The sequence below is a fragment of the Ambystoma mexicanum genome, chromosome 3p, assembly GCF_040938575.1.
Source record: "Ambystoma mexicanum isolate Mex_15411 chromosome 3p, UKY_AmexF1_1, whole genome shotgun sequence".
Taxonomy (NCBI): Eukaryota; Metazoa; Chordata; class Amphibia; order Caudata; family Ambystomatidae; genus Ambystoma; species Ambystoma mexicanum.
This window is the reverse complement of record NC_090925.1, coordinates 744,926,248-744,951,399: the sequence shown is the minus strand read 5'-3', so window position 1 is coordinate 744,951,399 and position 25,152 is coordinate 744,926,248. Positions and strand designations below refer to the sequence as shown.

The following is a 25,152-nucleotide window of genomic DNA, read 5'->3' as shown; positions in this document are numbered from 1 at the left end:
ATGCCTTGCCACATCCTCTCATATGCAGTTGGTACTGTCTGCATGGCTTTAACGTCCCAGTTTTGCCGGGACTGTCCTGGAATTTGGTGCTCTGTCCCCCTTTCTCAAGATTGTTTCCACTGGAAACTGCAGTGGTCCCAGCTTTTTGTAGTAGGTCTTCATAGCTGGCAGGCAGGAATGTACAATCTCGCACAGAAGAAATGCTGCATTTTACAACTTAAAATAGTGTTAGTTTGTGATGAATTATTATGGGTGTTTATTTGAACAGTAACACTTAAACCCCCTTCTCCTGCAAACGCTACTGATGTGTAGTATCTTGACAGCCACTTTTAAGAGTTCTACTTTTATGTTAGTTGCTCTGTCCTGCTTTTTTACTTTGTAAATCTGGTCACCCTATATTAGCTCCATCCTAATGATGTTATATTGACGTATTAAGTTAACACTAAAGAGGTCCACTGCTTAAAAACCTTTACTGAAGATTTGAGTAGCTACCATAGTTTGCTTTTCAAAGGCTTGCGCCTATTGATATAATATGTAGGAATGCCAAGGCTTGCACCAATTGATCTAAGATGCTGGAATGCCAAGGCTTGCACACATCAAGATGAACAAGTTACTTACCAACTGTAACATTCTTTCGATTGGATGCTCCTCCCACGTATTCCTCATCTTAAATATATCCTTACCATCAGCTTTGCTGCTTCGGAAATTTTTTCTCTCTACCAGAGGGCGATCCACTCGAGGTTGCGGCGTTGATGTCCCTCGGTGGCCTCCGTCGAGCGTCGACGTCATCCGCTGTATAAATGCCTCGAGCGCGCCCGTTGTCCTCAGTTCTGTTTTTTCGTATATTTTAGCCACTGGATTAATAGCGTGCCTCTTTTGACCCAAGCCTTGAAAGAATTTACAGTGTAAACCACGTAAACTGTACAGTGGGGTAGGCTGAGAGGGTCGATGAGGAATATGTGGGAGGAACATCCAATCGAAAGAACGTTACAGTTGGTAAGTAACTTGTTCTTCGAATGGATTGTGTCCTCCCACGTATTCCTCATCTTTGATAGACTCCCAAAGCAGTTTTGTATTGGAGGTGGGAGTACAGAAATGTTAGTCATGTACAGAATGAAGTACTGATTTAGCGAACAGACCTTGTGAAGAAGTCAAATCTAGAGCATAATGTTTTATAAAAGTATGTATGGATGACCATGTGGCTGCTGCGCAAATATCTTGCACAGGGACACCCCATTGAAGTGCTGTTGAAGTTGCCATGCCCCTGGTTGAATGAGCCCTCAGCCGATCTGGAGGATCTTTCGCAGCCAATCTATAACATTCAGTTATAGCCAAAACTATCCATCTAGATAATGTTTGCTTGGTCACAGATAGTCCCAATTTGCGGCCAGTGTATCCCACAAAAAGTTGGTCACACTGACGTAGTTTTGCCAATCTTGAAATATAGAAGCTAAGAGCTCTTCAAGGATCTAATCTATGTAGCCGTTCCTCTTCCTTACTTGCGTGAGGAGGAGGGTAGAATATAGGCAGTGTTATTTTTGTGACAGGTGAAAATCTGAGACGATTTTTGGCAAGAAAGAGGGTTTTACTCTAAAGACCACTTTATCTTTATAAAAGATGGTGTGAGGAGGTCCGCTAGAAAGTTCCTGCAACTCACTTACCATGCGGACTGATGTCAATGCCACAAGAAGTATTGTTTTAAAAGTAAGGAGCTTTAACGGACAAGAATGCAAAGGCTCAAATGGAATGCATCTAAGGAACTTTAGTACCAAGTTTAAATCCCACACAGGAACTTGAAAAGGTATTGGAGGAAATACATTACTTAGACCTTTTAAGAATTGAGTTATTAAAGGTATCTAAAAGTAAGATTCTTCTGAGGAGGAGCGCTTAAAAATGGATAGCGCTGCTAAGTAACCTTTTATCGTGCCAACCTGGAGCCCCAGATTAGCCGAGTGTAATAGAAAAGATAATATTGTGGGAATATTACACTGAAACAGGTCCACATTCTTATCTCTGCACCAGCTAATGAACTTGTTCCTACGACACAGATACAGAGATTTTGTTGCTGGCCTTCTGGCCGAAAGCAAGATCTCCATGACGTCATCCGGAAGGTCCCAGTCCTTATACCTCAACGTCTCAGAAGCCATGCGTGAAGGTTGAATGTGTTGACCTTTGGATGGAGAACGTGCCCTTCCTCTTGTGAGAGAAGATCCTCTCTGCTTGGAAGACGTATTGGAGGGCAGATGGACATGTCCAGAAGGTCCGGGTACCACGTTCTCCTGGCCCAATCCGGGGCAATTAGGATCATGGTTTTCCTGAACTTTCTCAACCTCCTGATTACCTGAGGGATCACCGGGACTGGAGGAAACGCATCCAGAAGTGGAAACTCCCATTCCACTACGAACGCGTCGCCTAGAGCTCCTCTCGGGGGAGATTCCCTTGAGCAGTACAGTTTGCATTTCCTGTTGACACTGGTCATGAACAGATCCACTTGTGGGGTTCCCGAAAGGGTGAAGAACTCTTGAAGGACTTCCTGAGCTATTTCCCACTCATGGGAACCTATGCTCTGCCTGCTCAGAGCGTCCGCCACTATGTTTTGCTCTCCGGCTAGATGAACTGCCGACAGAGAGATCCCTTATTATATTGCACAGAACCAGAGCTGCATTGCTTCTCTTTACACTTGTAGTGACCCTACTGCTCCTCTCTTGTTGAGATAGTACATGGCCACCGTGTTGTCCGTCATTATCAGGACATTCTTTCCCCATACAGAAGGCCGAAAATCCTTCAGCGCTAGTCTGATTTCCCTCAGCTCCAATAGGTTGATGTGTAGTTTGGAGTCCGATGGAGACCAACGACCGCTGATTGTCAACTCGTTGGTGTGAGCTCCCCACCCTGTGAGTGAGGCGTCCGTCACTACTGTTATCTCCGGCCAACATTGCCAAAAAGATTCTCACTTGAGGATATGTTCCCTGCAATCGCACCATTGAAGATCCTGTGCTACTCTGACTGGAACTTGCAACAGATCTGACATTTCTCCTGATAATTGGGACAAATGAGTCCTGAGGGCATATTGAAAGGATCTCATCCTCAATCTGGCTTCTGGCACCAGAAAAATGCAGGATGCCATAAGGCCGAGCAATCTGAGAAAATCGAAGGCCGGTAGATATTGGGCATTCTGGAATTTTATTACCATCTGCAGAATGTGGTGCGTTCTCTCTTCGGGAGACAAGGCTTTGCCCGAACAAGTATCCAGGACTGCTCCAATAATCTGGAGTTTCTGAGATGGTATCATGTTTGACTTTTTTAAATTCAGAGAAAACCCTAGTTTGTGAAGGAAGTGGCAAGTTTTGGACAGATGCTCCTGGGCTTGTTCTGGAGAATGTGCCGTGATCATCCAATCGTCCAGGTAGGGGTAGACGTGAATCCCCCATCTCCTGAGACTCGCTGCCACCACCGCCATCAACTTGGTGAAAACTCTCGGGCGGAGGTCAACCCAAATGGCAGAACTCGAAACTGATAGTGAGAATTGCCAATCGCGAACCTCAGGTACTTTCTGTGCTTAGATGGATTGGCACATGAAAGTAAAAGGTCCAATGATACCAACCATTCTTGGAGTTGGAGAACCTGAAGGATATGAGAAAGTGAGATCATCTTGAACTTGTCCTTCCTGAGGAACTTGTTCAAGCTTCGAAAGTCCAAGATGGGTCTCAGTCCTCTGTCCATCTCTGGTATGAGGAAATATGGGGAATACCAACCCTTGTTCCTCTCCGCTACAGGTACATGTTCTATTGCACCTTTCTGTAGCAGGGTAAAGACTTTGTGCAACAGGAGCGTATCTGGATTTTTGACAGAGTTGTATCCCGGTGGGGGATTCTGAGGTTTCTTTTGAAAAGGAAGGCAGTAATCGTGGGATACTGTTTCCAGTGCCCAAGCATCTGAAGTAATGCCCCTCCATTCTACCAGATGCTGTGAGATCCTGCCTCCCACTGGGGTTTTGTGGGTCAAAACCTAAGAGTGATTTTGTGGCAGCTGCAGCAGCGGCTGAAGGGACAAATGCTGCTGCTGGGGCAGATCTTGCACCTTTTACTCGCCCCCAAGGAAATTTCCTTTGCCCTCTCTGACAGGCCCGTCCCCTTCCTATCCCAAATGAGGAATAAAACTGAAAGGGTCGACCCCTCCAGGAAGATGAGCCTGTGTAGGGGCGTTGTTGAGGTTGTTGTATAGCGGCACTGAGTGATTTTGCCGCAGCTTTGGAGGTCTTCAACTTCTCCAAACTTTCATCCGCCTTGCTGCCAAAGGAGCCGTCAAATGGCACATTAAGAAGCCTGGGCTGCACATCCGGTGCATGTTAGGCAGAATTATATGCAGTACCCTTTGGGAACACCACACACAATTAAGACTACAAGTGACAGTACAAAGTCACCTTTGGTACAAGCCTGTACTACACAGTTAAAGTGGTAGCAATGGCTGAGCAGCCAGACTTATCTCAAGAGTAAGTGAGCAGTATCGGATAGTTACACAAAGGACAGAAATTACTATGATTCAGGCAAACACTGACTCAAGGTTTTCAGTTGTATAACATTACACTATTATAAGCAGTCTAAAAATCACACTCTTAATACACCACACCACTTCCCTTAAATTCCAAACAAGTTGAGCTCACAAAATGAAGTGGGACCAAAATGGCACTCCAGCAATTTAAAAGGGAGGGAAAGACAAAGTTAATAGAAATTAAATCACACCAACAGGTAAGTACTCAGGGCAATTGAACAAGAGGAACTACAGTGATAGAATCAGGTAGAAAAGGCTTAGGGTCAAAGTCAATGGGTCAAAAGTCTTTTACTCAAGATCACACGGTTCAGGGTAGTTCGCGGTAAATTTGTGTCATGGATCCCGGACGAGGTTGGTTGACAGAAAAGTTAGTTCAAAGAGAATTGAAGGACAAGCCCTTGGATTGGAGAAAGATTTGAAACACTTTCACCGCAGCTGAACGAAACGAACAACCGGATTTGCACAGTACCTTAAACCGGAAAGCTAGCTGTAGCTGAGGCAGACATTCCTGGTAGTTCCTGCAGGCTCACAGTTCCTGAAGCGACTGTCAGACTGAAAAGAAGTAGGAAGACTGGAGGGTCCTGCACTACCCAGGGAAGAAACCAGCAGCAGAGCAAAGCAATGAATAAAAGGTGCGCTCCTTAAAACCCATGCAGGGTCTGACCTTCCTGGCTATCCGGCCCACTGTAGCCCTGTACAGCAGATTCGACCAGAGGAGGGGTCCTGGCTTGCAGTTTGGGCGAACTGGTTGGTCCCACCAGCTCAAGGGGAGAAGTTTCCTGGAGGATCTTCTCTGTCGTCGGATTCTGAAAATTCGGATCTGCAGCAGGACTTCACCGTGCGGTTCAGTCGTTGTTGGGGTCCTCTTCCATCAGCTCCTCATTGGTTCTTTCGTTCTATTGGCAACTCTGCCTTTCCAGTCCCAGAGACCTGATTTTTATGCAGTTTTCCCCCATTCATACAACCTGGCTGTCAATCACACAGTGGGGTGGCTGTCCTGGCAAGCACAGTCCCCACAGACAATCAAAAAGGAGTGCGACTTGGGTTACCATCACATCCTGCTTACCAAGACTTTCAGGCACCTTAAGGAGGGCTTCTGTGCAGAAGCCCGCGAAAAGACGGCGAACAAAGGAATCATCCTCGGTTTGGCGCACAGAGTAAAACACGAGAAAGACTTTAACAAAAAGAAATGGCAAATAAACCCAGCCGGAGCCAAAATAAAATGTATTTGGTCAAGCGGGTTTATGTTTGAGGCTAATATAATAGCCTAAAACAATACCATGGTTCTATAAGATAACCGCGGTGTAAAGGTTAGGGTAGTTAGCAATGCCACCAGCCAAGTCTTAATGTAAATGGAGCGAAACAATGCTCCAAGAGACACAGAAAAAAAGGGATAAGAATTAACCCTTTCCAATATTCCATGTAAGATGGGTTGTACTGGGTCAGTGGTTTAAAGTGACTAAAAAAAAGTTAATGGCAACATTAGCTTTTCTGGGGGACAGTAGTCCGCCCCAGAAAATGGAGTCAGTGGGAAGTCTCAAAGAAAACCATGTGTCACTCCACTGAAGGTGCTGTGTAACACATGAAAAATATGAGGCCATGGAGTAGGTGAGGCTCCAGTGCCCAAGATCACACAAAAAGTGAAAAAACACACAGCAAAACACATGTAAGAGTGGCAAAAAGGCTCACACTCTTACCAGGTGAAAAAAAATAAACGCTAGAAATCCAGCAAAGCTGCTGAGGGACTCATTAGGTAAGGAAAATCAGCCATTTATGAGAATTCTCCCTAACAGTGCAAAACCTGACTTTCTTAGCCACGCAAATCTGCGTAGCACTGTGCTAGACGCCATGGACCTACTGATACTGTTAGCTGTGTCCAAACCTGATTGAGGGCATTCCCCTGAAGCCTCCTTTCCATCCCTTACTATGGATAGGAATCCTTCACGTTCCTCACCTTCCGGGATGTGTTCAGCTGCCGCTGACATGCAGTCCCACAGGGTATATGTAAATCTTGCAAGGGTGCAAGTTACATTTGTGTATTTTAAAGCCATGCTCCCTGACGTAAAGATTTTTCTGGACCGTGCATCAACCTTTTTATCATCCCGATCAGGTGGAATTCTAGGGTATGCAGCATTTCTAGTAGAGGTAGCTGCTTGAACTACCAGACCTTCAGGAGATGGGTGTTTACTTAAGTATTCGGGATCTGAGGGACAGGGTCTATATTTTGACACATACTTCTTATTTACTGCGGGAATAGTTTCTGGGTTTTCCCATGCAGTGTTAAACTTTCTTTGTAAGGCTACATGAAAAGGAAGTATGGGGTCTTGCGGGGGTCCTCCTGAAAGTATGTTAGTCATGTCATCAACCTGATAGGTGAATTTCTACTCCATCCCATGAATTCAGTTACCCTGTTCATCAATTTTCTATAACCTGCATCTGCATGTTCAGCTGGGTCAGGCTTTTCAAATTCATATTCTGGAGATGTATCCAGACCACTTGCTGACTGCAAGCACTCATGCAAGTCTTGCATCTTAGATTGAGGGTCAATTAACTCCTCGGGGACTTGTTTTGCAACAAACTTAACACCAGCAGGTGAAACCGCTTCTTCTGCTGATGAATCTCCTTCATATATGGAGGACATGGTTCTAAAAAAGTCATGTCTGCTTTCTGAATGAAACACCTTTTCAGGTTGTATTGATTTTAACACTTGTGTCGATTTAGCATTGGAATGAACGAAGACGTTGACAAAAGCGTTAATGACGTCGATGTTGTAGGCATTACCTTTGATATTGTCGAGGTAGTTCGACACCTTTGAAGGAATCGTCAATCCCGTCGAAGGAGGTGTCGGGACCATACTGTCGACTGTGCATTCGACATAATCTTTTTAGGCTGGGTCATCGACACCTTGTGCTCGACTGCCTTCGATAGAAGCTTCGAGGACGTTTTAGATGAGGATTTTGATGACGTATGAGAGTGTGACGCCATATTCTTGAGTTCTGCCTCCGATTTATGCACCGGTAGGCTTTTTCTATAAGGTGTCTGGGAAAATTCCCTGGACGACACCCTCAACGATTTTTTGTCGGATTTTCTCATCTTAGATATTCCCCTGTCACTTTTTTTGAGCAGGCACATGGTCTTGGTTAGACTTTTTTGAGGGGGTCTGGATCGCATTGTCAAAAATGTTTAACATAGATGCTCTGAAAGTTTCTCATTTTCTTGGGGAGTTATGTCTCGATGGACATGTTATAACTTCCTCAGATGACGTAGATGAAGAGGGAGACCGGTTTCGTCTTTTCTTCGCCTTTTTTAGAGGAAGAAGAAGAGGACTTCCTAGATCTGCTCCTCGACCTAGATTTTTTATGACGTTTTGTCGAAGACTCAACTGAGTCTTTTCTCCTTCTCAAAGAAAACTTCGAGGATTCCTCCCCCACCGCCAGTTTACCTCTTTGTTCTTTTAAGGCCTTATGGGTCATTGACTGACAGGAACCGCACTCATCTATACGGTGGTCGGAACAGAGGCACCAGAGGCAATTCTGATGAGGATCAGTAGCGACATCTTTCTCCACATTTCTGGCATTTCTTGAATCCAGTCTTCGGTGTGCAAGGATTAGATGAAGACGACATTATTCGTACGAACTTAAGCGCCGTTTTATCGATCCAAAGCTAAGCTAACGGAAAAACGGAACTAAGGCCAATGGGCGAGTTCAAGGCATTTATACAGTGGATGACGTCAACGCTCGACGGAGGCTGCCGAGGGACATCGAGAGAGAGAAAAAATTTCCAAAGCAGCAAAGCTGAAGGTAAGGATATATTTAAGATGAGGAATGCGTGGGAGGATACAATCCATTCAAAATATATTTGTGAAAGTGTGTTTGTATGTTCAGGGTTGGCTCCAGCCCCATAAGAGTTGGTGGGCTGACATTTTGGCCCAAGGTCGGCATACCAGTCTGGGGGTGTACTGGTGTTAGTGAAACCAACCGTACCCATTCGCCCTGCACAGGGCGGGGTCTGGCCCTGTGTTATCAGTATAGGTGATTTCGGGAGAATGCCGATTTTGCGACTATACTAAAAATAGAAAGTTATGACACTATCGGCATACCAATTCGGGGTGTACTGACAATGGTGAAATTTGACCAACTCCACCCATTCGCCCTGCACAGGGGTGGAGCGGGATCCAGCCCTGTGCAATCAGAATATGCGATTTTGGGAGATTGACGAATTTTGCTTTTTTTCAAAAATAGGAAGTTATGACACAAAACATACACAAAGCTATAGCAGACCCCCACATGCATGTCAGCAACAGATTTGGGCAACCCCGGCTGGTACCGCTCATTGATATAATATGTAGATATGCCAAGGACTGCACCCATTGATATTGTATGTAGGCATGTCAAGGCATGCCACCATTGATATATTCTGGAATGCCAAGGCTTGCATCCATTGTTGTAATATGTAGTATTAACTAGAATATTATTTGTACATGAAGTTAAGGATGGCAAAACCAAACTGCCTGTATTATTTAACATACAGCCACTTGGTGAAATCCAAAATGACACATAGCAACTATTTTCTAGATAATTGTACAGCAATTTTAGAAGATTGTGATTAACATGAGGAAAGCATTGGCTTTAATCACGATCTATTAAAAAGGAAACTTTTAGAGGATGATTGGATTCAAACGTGTGAAAAGAGAGCAACATACAAACGGTGACTTTTGTACAGAGCAAAAAAAGAGAAGTACTCTCCCAAATTACTTAACTCGCTGTCCAGATGGGAGATTTATAAGATCTTTCGTGAGGATTAGACTAAACCTGATACACACTCGGGAGATTATGTATTTTAGAGGACAAGTTGCCCGTCTTTTGGCAAACGAGTCACTAAAACCTTTTTTTTTTACTTTTAAAATTGAATTGCTGCTATTTGCGTGTTGAACTGATTATTAATGCTAGATAGACTATCCATATCTGAATTGCTGGTAGTTCGTTTAGGCACTTTCTTTTAAAATTGCTTTTATTTCGCTTATTTTTACTTCAGGGCTTAGCTTTGCAACCCCCTGACAGTTTAAACTGTTCTGCTGTGCTTTTGCGCATTACAAGTGAAAATCTTTATTTGACGAGCTTGTAGCAATACCTTAAGGAATTACAATTCCCATCTGTTTTGTAGTTCTTGGGGCTTATATTTTTGCAAATCCATCGTGGGAGGTGCCAGCCGGTCTGTGTCACGTTTGTGTGGGTAGTGGATACACTATGCGCCTCGTTGCTTGTGTGTTTGGTAAATGTTTTATTTTACCGTTCTCTGCATCCTGCTTCCCGTAGTTTGGGCCCAGTATTCCCAACACTAACACACAGATACAGAGTATTTTACAACTTCCTTTATTGCCCTATATATTCTTCTTAACTCCAGGACTCTAGTAGCCCTTCCTCTTACTCCCCTGTCCCTGGTGTCAAGTCTTTGTTTCTCCTCTTAAGGTGGTCCCTCATTTAAGGTGGCTCACCCTTTTCCTCTGCAACACCTCCTCCCCACTTAACATGAGACTTACTGGGCTACATTTGCTCAATGAGCCGTTGGGGTCTCTTTATGGTTTGATGGGGTCCGTTCGGTTGTTTGCAGATCTTCCACACATTTTCTCGTTGCGGCGTTTCATATGTCTCTTCGTTCTCTGTTTCCTCCATCGCGATCGCTACCTCTTTCGTTGGTTCATGTTCTTCGAAGTATAACTTGTGGAGGAGAGAGGCCTGTGGTGTCATTTCACTGTGGTCCTTTGTCGCTAAGGTGTGATCTGTACTGTGTCCTTTCTTTGGGTTTCCTTGCTTCTCCCGTATCTTGTTCGGGCATGTGGTCCTTCATCTGGGTTACCCCGAATGACCTATAGTGGATGTTGATGAGGGCGCTCTGTAGTGCATGCCCGATGGCTGAGACGGCTGTGCCCTAGTAGCCCCTCGTCTTTCTCCCCTGACCCTGGTGTAAAGTCTTTCCTTCTCCTCTTAAGGTGGTCCCTCATTTAAGGTGGCTCGCCCTTTTCCTCTGCAACATTTTAGTAATTCAGACCAAATACGGTTTACTAGTTTTGCATTACACGGTTCCCTATTGAAGGATACCATACCAAGACTAGGTTGAGTATATGTTAAAATTAAAAAACACTGAACATGGCTCACTTACTCTGCATGCACTGAATATAATTCGAATTTCTAGGCATACTTAATCCGGAAATTTGCCCCACCCCCTGTGCTAGAAAACAGGTGCTACATGCCGCACTAATTAATGCAAGGTCCACTGCTAAAAACGCTAGCCTGTTGAATTACTTCATTAACAAATTACAGTTGGACATTCTTTTTGTGATGAAAACCTGGTTTTCAGACCATTCTATTATACTTTTCCACTCATTAGTCCCATACAATTTTCAAATCAAATGACTGAATAGAGAGATGTACAAGGAAGGAGGAGTTGATATTCTTGCAAGATCCTCTGTTGACACAATTAATGTTCATACCCTTAAATGGTACTCCAACTCAGACATTCTTGCCTGTACATGTCATATCTCTCCTAATGACTCATGTCATATAGTACTTTGCTACAGACCACCAGGGGCTTCAAGTGTTTTTTTTTTAATAGTTGAGGTGCTTAACTTGGTATGGAGGCACTTTGCCACCAAAAGCTTATTATTTTAGGTGACTTAAATATCTGGTGCAACAGCTCTGACAACCCTGATTTTATGCACCTCAATGATATTTTATAAACACACCATCTTGTTCTACTAACTAAGGTTACAATCCACTCTGGAGGACACTGTCTGGATCTGGTGATCTTCAGGGGTGCTGATCTCGCCCACCTTGACACTATTTCTGTGTCATGGTCACACCATTTTATGGTCGTTTTTTCTATGGCATTAGCCACTTTACCTGTCAGGAGTAACGTGTTTATCAATCTCCAACCATCACTTCATAAGAAAAAAATGTAACCTTATTAATAGCGATTAGTCATTGATCAAGGTTAACTATGTACAATCAGAATTTAATTGTCCGGAGATATACCTGACCTGTATGTCCGGTCTACAAAAGGACTGTGACGCAATTGCTCCCATCCAATGCTCTAATACGGCCAGAAAAAGACATAATCAGTCTTATAATGACTCCTTAATAATATGTAAGAGGAACTATCGAAAGAAAGAAAAACGACTGCTTTCCGCAAAGCCATGAAAACTACCTTGTTCACATAACCAACCTCTCATGTTTTAAACTTTAATGACTAACATGTATGATGTACTATAATGTATGATGTACTCTGTTGTATGATTCACCTTATCGCTTAACACAGGATCCTGCCTCACTGTAACCCAAGGCACAACCTATACCTGTACCTGTAACTAAGTTCCTTTACAAGTAACAGCACCACAATGCCCCTGGGCTGCCTGCACGCTATATAAATGTAATAAATAAATAAATAAATATGGCTTAAAACTAGAGACCCTAAAGATCACGAAGAAGCTAAAATTGCTCTGGAAGCCTATAAAAAAACAATTTCAGCCAAATCTGCCTACATACAAAAACAGATTACTATGGCTGAAAATAGGGCGAAGACTTTGTTCTCAACTGTTAAGAGTTGTGCCTCCCCCTCTTGTGCTACTCAGTCTTTCGCCATCGCCTGAACTGGCCAGTGAATTTAATGTTGCTTTCTTAGACAAAATAAATCAGATTTGAATAGACATGGACTCTCAGAATTCAAAGTGTCAGGATGACACTACTAATGATGAAACCCAACTAATCTCAAACTCTTCACCTCCTATATTTGTTTTTTCTTCTGTTAGCTTGCATACAGTATCTTCTCTTATGGATACGCTTAAACCTACTGAGCTAATTTATGACCCCATTCCAGCTTACTTGGTTAAAAGGCATGTACCAGCTCCAAGTGAGAGTGTTCATCTGCTGGTCAATGCCTCATTGAGTCAAGGATGCGTTCCATCAGAATTTAAAAAATCTTATATTACTCTACTCTTACTAAAACCGTCCTTGGACCGTTGTCCCGGGAGGATAGCTCAGTGGCAACGTGCTCGCCTTGGAAACAAGATGTCACGAAACAACACACGTTCGATCCTCGGTTCTGTGCTTAGAAACCTCTGGGTATTAAGCTCGTTATAAATATGCAACTAAGACATATTCCTGTAACAGCGCCTCGATGCCCCTGAGCTGTGTGAGCGCTTTAAAAATGCAAATAAATAAATAAGACTTTATCAAACTATCGTCCATTTGCAGGCCTCCTTTGGCCTGCAAACATTCTAGAGAAAGTAGTGACCATGCAGCTCCAGGGTTTTCTGGAGGATCATGGTATCCTGGACACGTATCAGTCAGGGTTCAGGCTTGGACATGGGACGGAGACAGCTCTTGTTACGGTCTACGACGATATTTTGAGGCCTGCCAATGAGGGTAATAGCAGTATGCTTGTCATGCTGGACCTATCAGGAGCCTTTGACATTATTGATTTTAAGATTCTCCTCTCCAGAATCTCTACTGTTGCTTGTGTATCTGACAATGCTTTGAAATGGTTTTCCTCTTTTATGACAGACCGACATCAACAAGTCAAATTGGTCCCTTTTATATCTGGCTTATTATCAGTAGAATGCAGAGTTCCTAAGGGCTAATGTGTACATCTGCCCACTTATGAATCTTTTCTCTGAATTTGGTCTACAGTATCATTCATATGCGGATGACATTCAAATGTATGTGCGCTACAGAGTTCTGCGGATGTGATAGCCTGCGTCATATCTTGTGCTGAGAAAGTAAGAATTTGGATGCTGGAGAACAAGCTGCAATTAAATCTGTCTAAAACGGAAATGATTGTGTTTGGCTCCAAGAACAAGTTAGGAAATCTCATGCCTCTGTCCTGCTCATCTCTCTTTTATGTACAGACAAACCTTTCTCAAAAAGTAAAGAATCTTGGTTGTATTTTCCCATCAAATATGAACTGAAATGGACAGGTGAATCAAACTATCAAAACAGTTCATTATCAACTCAAACTGCTGAAACCCTTAATGTCTTTCATCACAGACAAAGATTGCTGTTCAGTGGTAGGAGCACTTATAAACGTAGGGCTCGACTATTGTAATTCCCTGCTTTTGGGTATTCCCAAACACCAAATGCAGCGACTGCAAGTTGCCCAAAATCCTGCAGTGACTTATTTTCTCTTTATCTAAGATGGCATCTGCCTCCTACTTTCGTAGGAGCATCCATCGGCTTCTGGTGCAACAACGAATCCTGTTTAAGATATTGTGCCTAGTTTTCAAATGTAAAACTGAGACCTTAGCACTCTCCTGACCATACTTCCTTTCACTGTTTACAGCATCCTAGGAACATCCTGCTCATACAGTCCCCCGTCCTGAAGAAGGCCGTATCAGATATGAGGCGTATCCAGCCCCTATATACGGCTGAAACACCCCGGTGTAGACAAACCTTTTTAACCACAGTGTTACCAATGTATTTACACTGTTTTGTAAAAACCTTTTTCGTATTTCTGGTCTAAATGTTCACTTGTTTTGACACTGTTCGCCATATATCGACAGTAGAGATTTGTACTCCGTTTAATGCACAAGCAATTGTGTTGACTTTTTGTCTATGTTCTTGTGATTTTCTGTATGACCAAAACCTGAAATCCTGTGATGTTGTAGATTGTACCTCACTTTACGCAAATAGATGATACTATATAAAAAACTAAAAATTACCATACCAAGGTACAACATTTAAAGTGTTTTCTTTATTTTACGGTGACGGAACAAAAGGGGAGTGCTCTAGTGAACCACCGACCCATTCACTTGTATCCTTGTTTCTAGTTTTCAAATGTATCCATGGCTTGGTACTAGCCTATCTTTTAGCTAAAATTGTTCCCCATCTTCCGAATTGAGCTTAGAGGTCATCTGAATGATGTCTCTTGGTGGTTCCATCTTCCAAATCAGGTATTTACGGGAACAATGTTTCTCATGTATGGCTCCACGAATCTGGAATAAACTTCCACTTGATCTATGAAGAATTGAATCCTTTGAGATTTCTTTTTTAAAAGTTGAAAACCTAACCTTTTCAGCAATGTATACCTCTGCTGCTGACTTACATCCTCCTATATCAAATGCACCCAGATGCATTTATTGCTTGGTTCTTTGAATATGCGCATTATGAACTCTATTTCCATTCCATTCATGCATTGATTGTTGCTCTCTAAAAGAGTTATGAATACCATTTTTTATTGAATATATATATGAAGAACGCTTTCTTAATATGCCTATTTTTTGGGAACGCACTTTACTAGGTCGACCGACATCTTTATTAATTAAAGCTGTAATTTATTTAAACAAACTGGAATTAATTGAGGCTTTTTAATTAGATTTGAATGGAAACACTGAACTTTGACTTGTTAATTAGCATTGTTTTGATGAAACTTGTATCTTAGCTGAACATGATTAGTATCTGACTTTGTATGTATTTTATATAAAAATTGGAACAAACCACTACATAAAAAAAAATATATATATATAATATGTAGGAAAGCCAGCTGGGCCGCTCATTGGGCCTTGTGTTGGCACTATTCTCTGGAAGCTAGATCTAAAGCCAATTCTTACTTCAGTAAGGCTACGATGAAAAATATGTTTGGTTAGTCTCTGGATTGGAGCTGTGTTTTGCTAAACCTCATTCTCTTAAGCCCGTGTAAGGGTGCAGAAGTACGAATCTGACATAGTGGTGGCATGTTTGTTGGCAAATATGTTTATTTATAAAAGTAAAAGAAAAGGAAAACCCTATTATTATTATTATTATTATAATCAGCTATTTATAACACGGTCAATACCAGAGGTTTCTAAGCACGGACCCGGGATTCGAACCTGTGCTACTCTGCGTCGTCATGCTTCCAAGACGAGTGCGTTGCTACTACTATGAGGGGTTGCCTTGTCTCAACAAAAATATTAAGGACTCTGTCAGGATGTCTGTAAAGTGTGCACTGTACTGTGTGCAAACCTATTTCTGTCCCTTACACTCTAAACTAAGTAAACACTGGGTGTCTTCTTGATCCAGAAGGGGGTCTGTCTGGTTCTGTATACAGCCCCTAAATACTCAATTGTGGTGTGTGTGAAACTTCAACTTATGAGCTCTATCTTAAATGTTCTTTTCATTGTAGACCAAATACAGTTGCCAGAGTGGTATCAGGTCTGGTTCATGATCCTGCAAGACCTAACCGTAAACCTTCTTTTCACATAAACAGAATGGGCCTCATTACGAGCATGGCGGTAGCCGTGCCTGTATGGCAGGCACGGCTACTGCCATGCTCACTACCGGCCCCGCCACCCGCGATTGGGCAATAACCAGCCCATTACAAGTTTAATGGGCCATAATTGCCCATTCGCGGGTAGTGGTATTGCCGGGCTTCTGATCCCCATTCTGCCCTATAGGCCAGAATGGGGGTGGGGAGCATGGTTGCACCGGCACCGTTGATAACGGTGCCGGTGCAATCACGAGTACTGCTCGCGGGTGCCGCACAGCCCACCAGGTAAGACCTGGCAAGCCCGCAAGCAGAACTCGTAATGCGGCGGGACGGTGTGAACGGTGCAGGTGCCTTACCGGCACCATTCATACTGTCACCGCCAGGTCATAATGAGGCCCAATATCCTAAAATACCTCCAGGTCACCAATGTATTATCAAGTCTGGTTCACTATCCTGTCAGACTTGATTGTATATTTAAGAGTTCCAAAAAGTGTCTCTTTCTTTGACAAAGGGGCCTCACCCCTTCTCCTGGCTTCTTGTACTTCTTTGCTTCTCTTGCTTTGGCACCAGATCCCTCTGGGCTGTTTCCGATTCACTATGGGCCTCACAGCATTGATTATATACTTCCTTGTCTTTTGGTGGGTCCTCAACCCCCTGTAAACTTCCTTTGTGGGCTGCGTCCACTTCTACATACTTCACAGACCCTAATGTGCACTAGTAGGGCAACCCTGTCTTCAAATAGGTCGCAGACTCTGACATTATGTTTCTTTGGGACCTCTGCCCCTGTTTCACACACTGAACAGACCTGGTATACTCCCCTACCAGGTACTGTCCTACATAGGGTAAGTGCCAAAGTTCCCCTCACACTGTATAGTTCCTTCGTGATCCCTTTTCGTCTCTTGGAATTTTAATGTGTCTAGTTTCAGTCTATGCAGCTCACTCTGAATCCCAGTAGCTGGCCCAACCTTTTCCGTACCGTTGGGAAGTGTGGCTCTGGTCTCCAGTCTATCCCGGAAACATAGTGGGGCTGCTTGCCGTTGACGTATTCAGCGTTCCCTCCTCGGCGGCTCTGCAATGTTTGGCTCTCTCCCCCACTGTCGCTTGTGCACCTTCCCCTTCTCGCTCTGGCCTTGCCGGTCGGGGCTCCTGTTTCCCCACCAGTGGCCAGGTCCCTCTTGCATGGACCTCCTGGAGAGAGCCTCTCTTTGACAGCGTCTCTGCCTCTTTCCTTCGGGCCACTCACCACAGAACCAGTGTCTAGTCCCTCGCTCCTCCTGGGCTGGCTTGACCCTGAATGCAATCTTTTCTTCTGCTGTGTTCTTTGCCTCCTTGGCTCATCTTCGTGTTAGTGATATTTCGTATTCTGCCTCGGTAAGCCTCACGCTTCCTCGTCCCAGTATAACCAATAAGTCCTCTACTCTACTGAACCACATAGAGGTGTGGGGGACCAGAGGGGACTGAGTGGTGTACAAGGACAATGGGGTTGGTAAAGGAGGGGGCGAATACCGCCTTCTCCCAAGGCCATTGTCACTGGTCCCATGGATGGCTTCCCTCCCCCATGAGATCACCTGCCGAGCACCACCCCCAGGTGGACCATCGGGAAGCGGCCTCGCTTACCCGGCCTCATCCCATGGAAGCATTTCCAGTACCCTGGGATTTGTCACCTCCTACCAACTGATTTACGATTGGTTATCGTTCTAATCATAGGACATAAGTGGCTGTGATGTAAGAATAAGTACACGTTACACACTGTCATTACCCTCAGCATTCTTATTCCTTCAACCCACGCCGCAATGCAAGCAAGGGTCTGCATCATGGGAGAACGTCCCAATTGTTTGCCAGAAAGGGTCGTGGGACTAAACAATACAGTAGTTGTCACAGTGAGCAACTTGTACACTACTGTACATGGTAAACACAAAATAATCTGACACTACCTGTCACAGCTTCCAGGAAGGCAATTCAGAGCATTCATAGCATGTCTTGGCTTGTTCAGCAGTTTGAAGGAGCACTTTGACTGCTTCAATACAGCTTGGTCAGAATTAAAAATGTAAACATTTCTGCTATGCCATCACCTTTTATGCATGTTAAATGGAGGCAAAGCTTTCAGAACAATGTTGTGAAAGCAGTAGTTCAGTTCATTGTGCCTGCTAAGGCTTAGCTTTGTCAACAATGTGGGATAGCACAGGTACAATGGATGCCATATTATACTGCTGGGATAGAGAGGGATGTTTTGGAAGAAAAATTATGGAACAAGCAAAGCTGTTTTCTGATACCATCACCAAGTATGTTTCTGGAAGGTGAGCAGGTTCTGCCCTCTTTCGGCTTACTAAGTGCTGTTTGCTTTTGAGAAAGGCTAGGCAATGGCCTCACTCATTATTAGTTTTGGCTAGTAGGTGGCTCCTAAGCGCCACCTAAGCTGAAACAACTGCATTTGTGTAAGCTTGGAGGGAGATGAGCTGTGAGGGGGTACATACAGCGTGTGAGTGTTTAGTTATTTATCCACCCATGGCATTGCTAATCCCTAGACCATTTACACCCATTACCTGACCACTCTCCCGCCCTAAACAAAAATTCTCCTGAGACCGATTTAAGCTAGAAGAACCAAGCAGTAACATCAAACGTTGTCCTGTAAAAGGCCTGGCAGTGTTATTTCTAAGCAGTCTTCTGAGAATAAACGTCTTAACTGCAGCTCCAAATAAGCTACTGGTGTAACATAAATGCCTTAACCAAGTATGCCTTCAGCCAAATGATTTATAAACAGCATATGTGAATAGGTTTTACATAGGCAATTGCCACACACCGTTATATAATATACCCAAGCACTCCTACAATTGTCCAACTGTTGCCATGTTACGGCCAGGTAGGACCATTATGCCCATGCCTGGCAAAAGGCTATCCTATGCCTACACAAAAGCCAACACTATTGGCTTTGCCGATTATTATGTTTCTAGATGTTTCTTACAGCTTACCTCCTCGTCTTTCTCCCGGATGAGTTTCTCGGTTTCTGCCAGTGGCAACAGGGGCAGGGGAAGCTCTGTGACGCTCTGACGAGACAGCTTACTGTGAGGAAACAAGAAAAGTAGGCAGTTAGGAAGAAACAAAAAGGAAAGAATGCAGTGATTTGCTAGGGGGGAGTTTGTTCCAAGACAGCAGTAACTAGGAAAGAGTTAAGCAACACATCCCAAAATGTCTTTGCTTTCTTTGGGATAGGCCCAGACACAAAAAGGGTCTTATGGAGGTGTAGGGGAAGTGAAGTGATGACAGTAAGTGTGAAAGGTACCTGTTGGGGCCCAGGAACATTCCAACACTGCCCTTGTAGGTTCCAGAGTGTCTACGGATGTGTACAAAGCTAATGCTGCCAAGAGTAGGCCCTAATGTCTATGGAAGCCACCAAGAGTCTGTGTTGGGTTTAGGAGGATGCAGAAACTATCAGCTGCTGACACTTAGCCCACGGAAGCTACCTGTGGCAGTGCACAGTGAATTTTGGAACTTAGTAGCTGGGCTCAGAAGATACAGGGCCTACTAGGGATGTCAGTGCCAGGAGTATTCAGAAGCTACTTGGAGCGGGCTGGCACTCACCTCCTGGAGGTCCGGTCCTTGGTACCTATGCGAGTCATGCTCTGGATGCATTGTGCCCGGTAGTTCTCATAGTGCACTTCCTGGGTCACATCCTTCAGGTCCTGCATGTGTGTCTGGATCAGCATGGTCCGCAGTTTCATGAAGTCGCAGTGTGCCTCATTTTCTACTGTAGGGGGAGGAGAGAGCAGATTTGAGGATGCTTGTACCATGGAGCTCTGAAAATGTCTGGCGGAGGTGTACTTCTGGAGTGACTCTTACAGGGCTCTAATTGTTCAGCATGTTTCTAGTCAACTGAGGCCTGTTCAATGTAGCAGTGCCCTTTTTATGGCAGTCACATGCTAAACTAATGCCCTAGTACTTTTCATTTAGTGTGCCCAAATCTTTGCCAAACATGGATGTACCAGCAGAGATTTTGGCATGGTACCATGGCTTAATGTTGTCTTGGCTCAGAGATGCTTGTTGTATACATTTCAATGCAGTGCAAGATGCAGAGTGAAGTGACGTCTGCACTTCTAGTCCATAGACCCTTTCCTTCCATACTTATGTGATGTTATCTAGGAAGAGGGAAGGACTAAAGTCTAATGCGCTGCTGTAATTAAAATAATGTGTCTGGCCCATGCACAAATGCAGGCACACCTCCTGAATGGGACCCCTGCCCCTTGTGCATGTTCACTACTAGAATTGCCAATCCGTTTATCAGCATGGAATCATCTTGTCTCTAGATAGTGGGAATGGAGGGAGGGCACATGTAGGAAATGGGACTATGGGCTAGGCGTACAGTTGTCAATATGATCAATCAAAATTACTTACCTGCAGCTATAGTTCTCCAACATTGGTATCTTTTACAGATGTGCATGTTTTTTTTTAAATATTACTGATACCGAGGTGGCCATACATTTAAGACTACATCAAGATGTGATTAGCTCACATGAAGGACTTTTTTTAAAGGCCAGTTGGGCTGGATTTGTCGCAAGGGCCGCCTGCCCCTGCTGACTCACTAACTCCACCCCTGTGACCGCACACTTCAGATTTCAAACACATAAGAAAAAATAACAAGTGTAGCTCCATCTGCCCCCCAGGTTCCTTAACCACAGTCTAAATAATCGAAGTCTGTTACATTGCCAGGCTTCTCAGACATAACATCCTATTCAAATTTTACATTGTATGTGTTCATCGGGGCCCTCATTAATGCACCCAGTTTGTTATTAAGATGCCGACCCATTAAGCAACAGCGAATACTGGCAAATGTCTTGCCATCATTCCGTTGGTTGGGGTCTTGGATTGCTCAAGGTGATTATTTCTATTCCAGCTCGCTTACATATCAGAGATTCATCTGGCGTACATATTCCACCCCCCCACCACCGCATTTGCCTCGGGATGATAGCTCAGGGGCAACGATCGAGCTCGCTTTGGAAGCAAGATGACACGGAGCACCACAGGTTCGATCCTCAGGTCCGAGCTTAGAAACCGCTGGGTATTAAGCGCATTATAAATAACCTATCATATCATATCAATGTCCCTGCAACGCTACACTTGGCTAACAGTACAGCTAGTTGGATGAATCAATCCCAGCAAAAATCCCATGCTGCTCTATAGTTAAGGTGAAACGTATGAACCACTGACTTTTGCCAACATTATATTGCTAATAACTTCCGACTCGTTGGACGTATGTGGCTGAACATTTTCAGATAGTTTGTCTGTTATGAGCCACATCAAATGGGTAAATATGAGGCTAAATCATCAAACGGTCTAAAAGTTATTAAGCCTGTAATAAGAAAGCTGGCATTGAGCCAAGACCATTCATTTTGCCATAGATGAAAAGATGCATACACAAAGACATGCAAACAGCAAAAATAGCTGGATGGATTTGCACCAAATAAGAAACACGTTGGACACAAAGTGATGCAGATGTGCTTCTTGGTGCTTTGCTGTAAATCTGTCTAGTACTTATTAAACATTTCGAGGGAGAAGAGGTTGCCCCGATCTAAAAAAATAGTTATCTCTCTGATGGTGCATTATAGCACTACGCCTTTTCAGAAATTAAAACCGCCATTTTATTTCCTCAATGACAGTCGTTCCCACAAAAACCTTGTGGGAACCGCAAAAAGAAAAGTACTCAAAATATATTTGGGGGAGGACAAGAGGAGGTTTGACATCAAGAAGGATGTGGGGAGGTTGAAAGAAGACCAACTGGAGAGTTTGACATTTTGGAGCGGGTTAGAGAGTCCTTTGTCAGTCAGATTGATTTTGTCTTTCCACATGAATCTTACTGGATTAACTGCAGGTAAATTGCAAGATTCAAGCTGGAATTTAAGTGTTTAACAGGGGGGACAAGTATATTAGGAGAGGTTCACAGGGCACTTTGACTGTAAGGGGAAGGTGGAGACATGGTTATTTACTACTAAAGAGGATACTGTGAACCACCATGGGTCGTGGCCACTGGCCAGAGACAGAGTCCTTTACCGTAATTGATGGAAAGTGGTCTGCGGTCACAGCAAAAGCCATGGTCACTGGGCTCACCGTAATTGATTCAAAGTGGCATGGCTAGTGGGACATGGTTATTTCCTACTAAAGGTGATTTGAGCCAGGGCAACTGGGCATTGGCGAAGGTCATATTGTGATGTAAGTGAAAAGAAAAGACCATTTTGGCACGAAAGATTGACGAGTCCTGTGTATCATCCTTTTCTTCTGAAACAAAGTATACGGTTTTGAGGCTGAGAGAGCCTGCATTTTGCTAATCCTTCGAGCAGAAGTGATCGCTACCAAAACAGCTGCCTTCCAAGTGTGTGGGAGTGGCAGGGCCATTCGGGGCCCCCCCCTCACCCATTCAGTTTAAGATGATTCACTTGCTCGACCAACAGTGGAGGACGCTCCTATTCTTGCCCCTGTGTACATAACCAGCCCCCGTACTGATGAAGACGCAGGTGGGGCTGTTGGAGAGACACTTGGTATCCATCTTTGACACCTCTGACTCCATCTTTGGATTAGGCCTCACCGCGATTGTCAAGGAGTTCCCCCCTTCTCACCCGAGTCCGATCTTTGCTGGATTTCTTGGTTGATGCCTTCTTGCAGAAGGATCGGGTCTTGAATAAGGCTGCACGAGTCTCTTCCGACTCCAGCGTGCGTTCAAAGTTCCAGAATGCAACGATCCAGGAATCTGGGAAAGTAAGAGGGTGCACTACACACCACACAAGTCCAGGAAGTAAGAAGGAAAGGAGAGGGACTAGGAATGGAGTTTAGAAGGGACAGAATCAGGGAAAACAATACCGCGAGCTACGGTGCACACGTCGGGTCACTACTTCACAATAGCATTGAGACGCGCGGAGCCGTGGGGGGCGTGGTCTATTAATACAACATGCTATGTCCAACGTGTGGAGCGAGGAAGGTGTTTCACGCTGGACGGCCATGTTGGGAGTACCAGGGTGTGTAAGCCCCGCTGAGACAAGGACCAGGAAGACCAAAAGGGGCGCGTTCTGTAGGTCATGACAGCGATATTAAGAGAAGGCTTCTCTCCCCTCTGCAGTGCCGCGCGCAGCGCTTGCAAAAGCCCCCACCTTTTCTCCCCGTCTCTGAAAGCCCTGCAGCTCCATTCTCACACCTGAGCCAGAGGTAATTGCAACAATATAAATGTAACACCTCACCTTTCCTCTGAGATCACTGTCCTGTGCATGAACCGACTCGAACCATGCCATGCGAACACATCCATCTCCACAAAAACTGCCTATGCCCCCCTCACCCCTGGTACTGGAAGAGTACTGCCAATGCAACATCATGGCCCAAATAGGTATTCTCTTGATGTGCCAGACATGTAACCCCAGTGCAAAGCCCACCCCAGTGTGCCACGACTAATAAAAGTCAACCTCTCTCACAGTATATTGCACCTTAGAACTAACAAATGTCAGCATGCCCCCTAGTCCCTTCTGATGCGCCTAAATCCACCCCATGATCCCACCTGGATCGAGCCCCCCCGAGTTGCAATCAACCCCCTAATACCTCAGTGAATAATGAGGGTGTTATAAACTTAAGAATTTATAGAGGACAATGATTTGCTCAAAGGAGCCTCAGTAACTATTGTTTAGTGCATGCTTGAAACAATATGTTATGTTAGATTAGCTAGGGCCTGCCCGGCTTCATCGTGACCTGACCCTCACCCCACCTGGACACAGGCAGCTGGACCTCGTGGTATAAGCCCTCCCGCCAACTGAACAACTAATCCAGCGGGAGCAACATCATATATTACATATGTATCCAACTGTTTTATCCAATCCTGTGTCTATGTAGTCCCCTATGCAATGATGTCATGTATGACGCAATAGTCTTACTTAAGCTGCCACCTTTGTAATGTTTGCCAGAGCGCTCTCGGGCAGCAGAGTTCTCTGGATGCCAAATTTTCTATAAACGACTAAATCTTGCAGCCTGTCCTCCTGGTCTCATTCCCCACGGGGGTGTGTTATATTCTTTTGTATCTTGGGCATGCAAGTCGGAAAGTGGGCCTACATTTTGGTGACCCCCGCAATGTTATTGGAAGGGTGCACCGAGGCCCCCGTGCCGTGCGGCGAGATCCGGGACGCCCCCATGATAACAATCGCCTCCACGGTCGACCGGTTCGTGCACACAAAAGAGCAGGTTCAAGAGTTCCCACTTGCCAAATACCCAAATAAAAACTGCTCGCCATGGCGGGCCGCGACTTGGTTTGGGTGCGGACCAGATTGTGGATAGACCGTGAATGGTGGCTCTCGGACCGCCCAACTGAACACGTGAGTGCTGGCTGCGAGACTATGCAAGGGGAAGAAAGCTAATGGGGTAGAAAGGGACAAGGGAACGGCTTGGGTAAAAGTATCGAACAGTGGGGGACAAGATACAGGGTATGTGTGAATGTTACTGAGGCTGTTTCTCATCTATCCTTTATATGGCCATTAGGTTTTGTGGTAAAGAGAAATAGACAGGGAGTACGGAAGCCTATCCCGAACGGGGTAGAAGGCGGCGCTGCATAGCATTGTCTCGTCCAGTGCAGGGAACAAGTGAAGATAAAGAGAAAAAGTAGGAGTCTCGTATATTGAGTAGGCTCAGAGTAGTAATTTAGATTATTCTATTATTCTTTTTCCGTGTGAGCAGAGTTCGTGGAAAGGTAGCCTGAGGGGGCTTACAGTTGGGGAGTGTGTGTGAGACAGCAAGAGTGAGGGGCGATAGTGTTAAATGAGCCAAAACAGGGGATAACGAGAAGGCAGTTTATGTTACATGTACTTTGTTTTTTCTGTTATATGTTTGCCTGTCAGTAAGTACCATTGCATTTGTGGTCCAACAAATATAATGTTTAACAATAAGTAGTACTGACAAAATTGTGATTGACGATCAAAAATGTTCTGAATATTGGAGAGTTGTTGGAATTTTCTTTTGGTAAACGAAGTTGAAAGGTAAATCGAGAAAGTTTATATGACCCGGGGAGGGGAAAAGTAAAAAGAGGTGCTAAACACGAGCCAAGGTAAGACATACGCCACTATGGGAGGGAGCACGCCACTAGCACATATCTGTCAGCATCTACCTTTATATAGCGAGAAAATACAGAAATACCATGATCAGTGGGTGACGGAAATAAAGGGAGAGAGCGTACAGCCCATATGGCCAGAAGGAGGGTCCTTCAATAAGAGGGTATTGGATCTGGTATGGACACATCTACTAGCGAAATATAAAGGCAAGCAGTTGCAAAACAGGAGGGAGGCACTAGATTTGTGGCACATGTTCGAGGAGGTAACACCTAGCAGTGAGGTGAGTAAAGACACAGTAGTA

General features: G+C 44.5%; 1 protein-coding gene across 2 annotated transcripts in view; it reads right to left on the bottom strand.

Annotated features, from left to right (window-relative positions):
• LOC138580798 (septin-4-like) overlaps positions 1-25,152 on the bottom strand; it is a 1,149,755-nt gene that overhangs the window by 20,721 nt on the left and 1,103,882 nt on the right. For both annotated transcript variants that reach the window (XM_069651643.1, XM_069651644.1), the window contains 2 exons: positions 19,366-19,531; positions 18,756-18,846 (listed from right to left, as the gene is read on the bottom strand). In XM_069651643.1, coding sequence (XP_069507744.1) covers positions 18,756-18,846; positions 19,366-19,531 — 257 coding nt within the window. The remainder of the gene's footprint in view (positions 1-18,755; positions 18,847-19,365; positions 19,532-25,152) is intronic.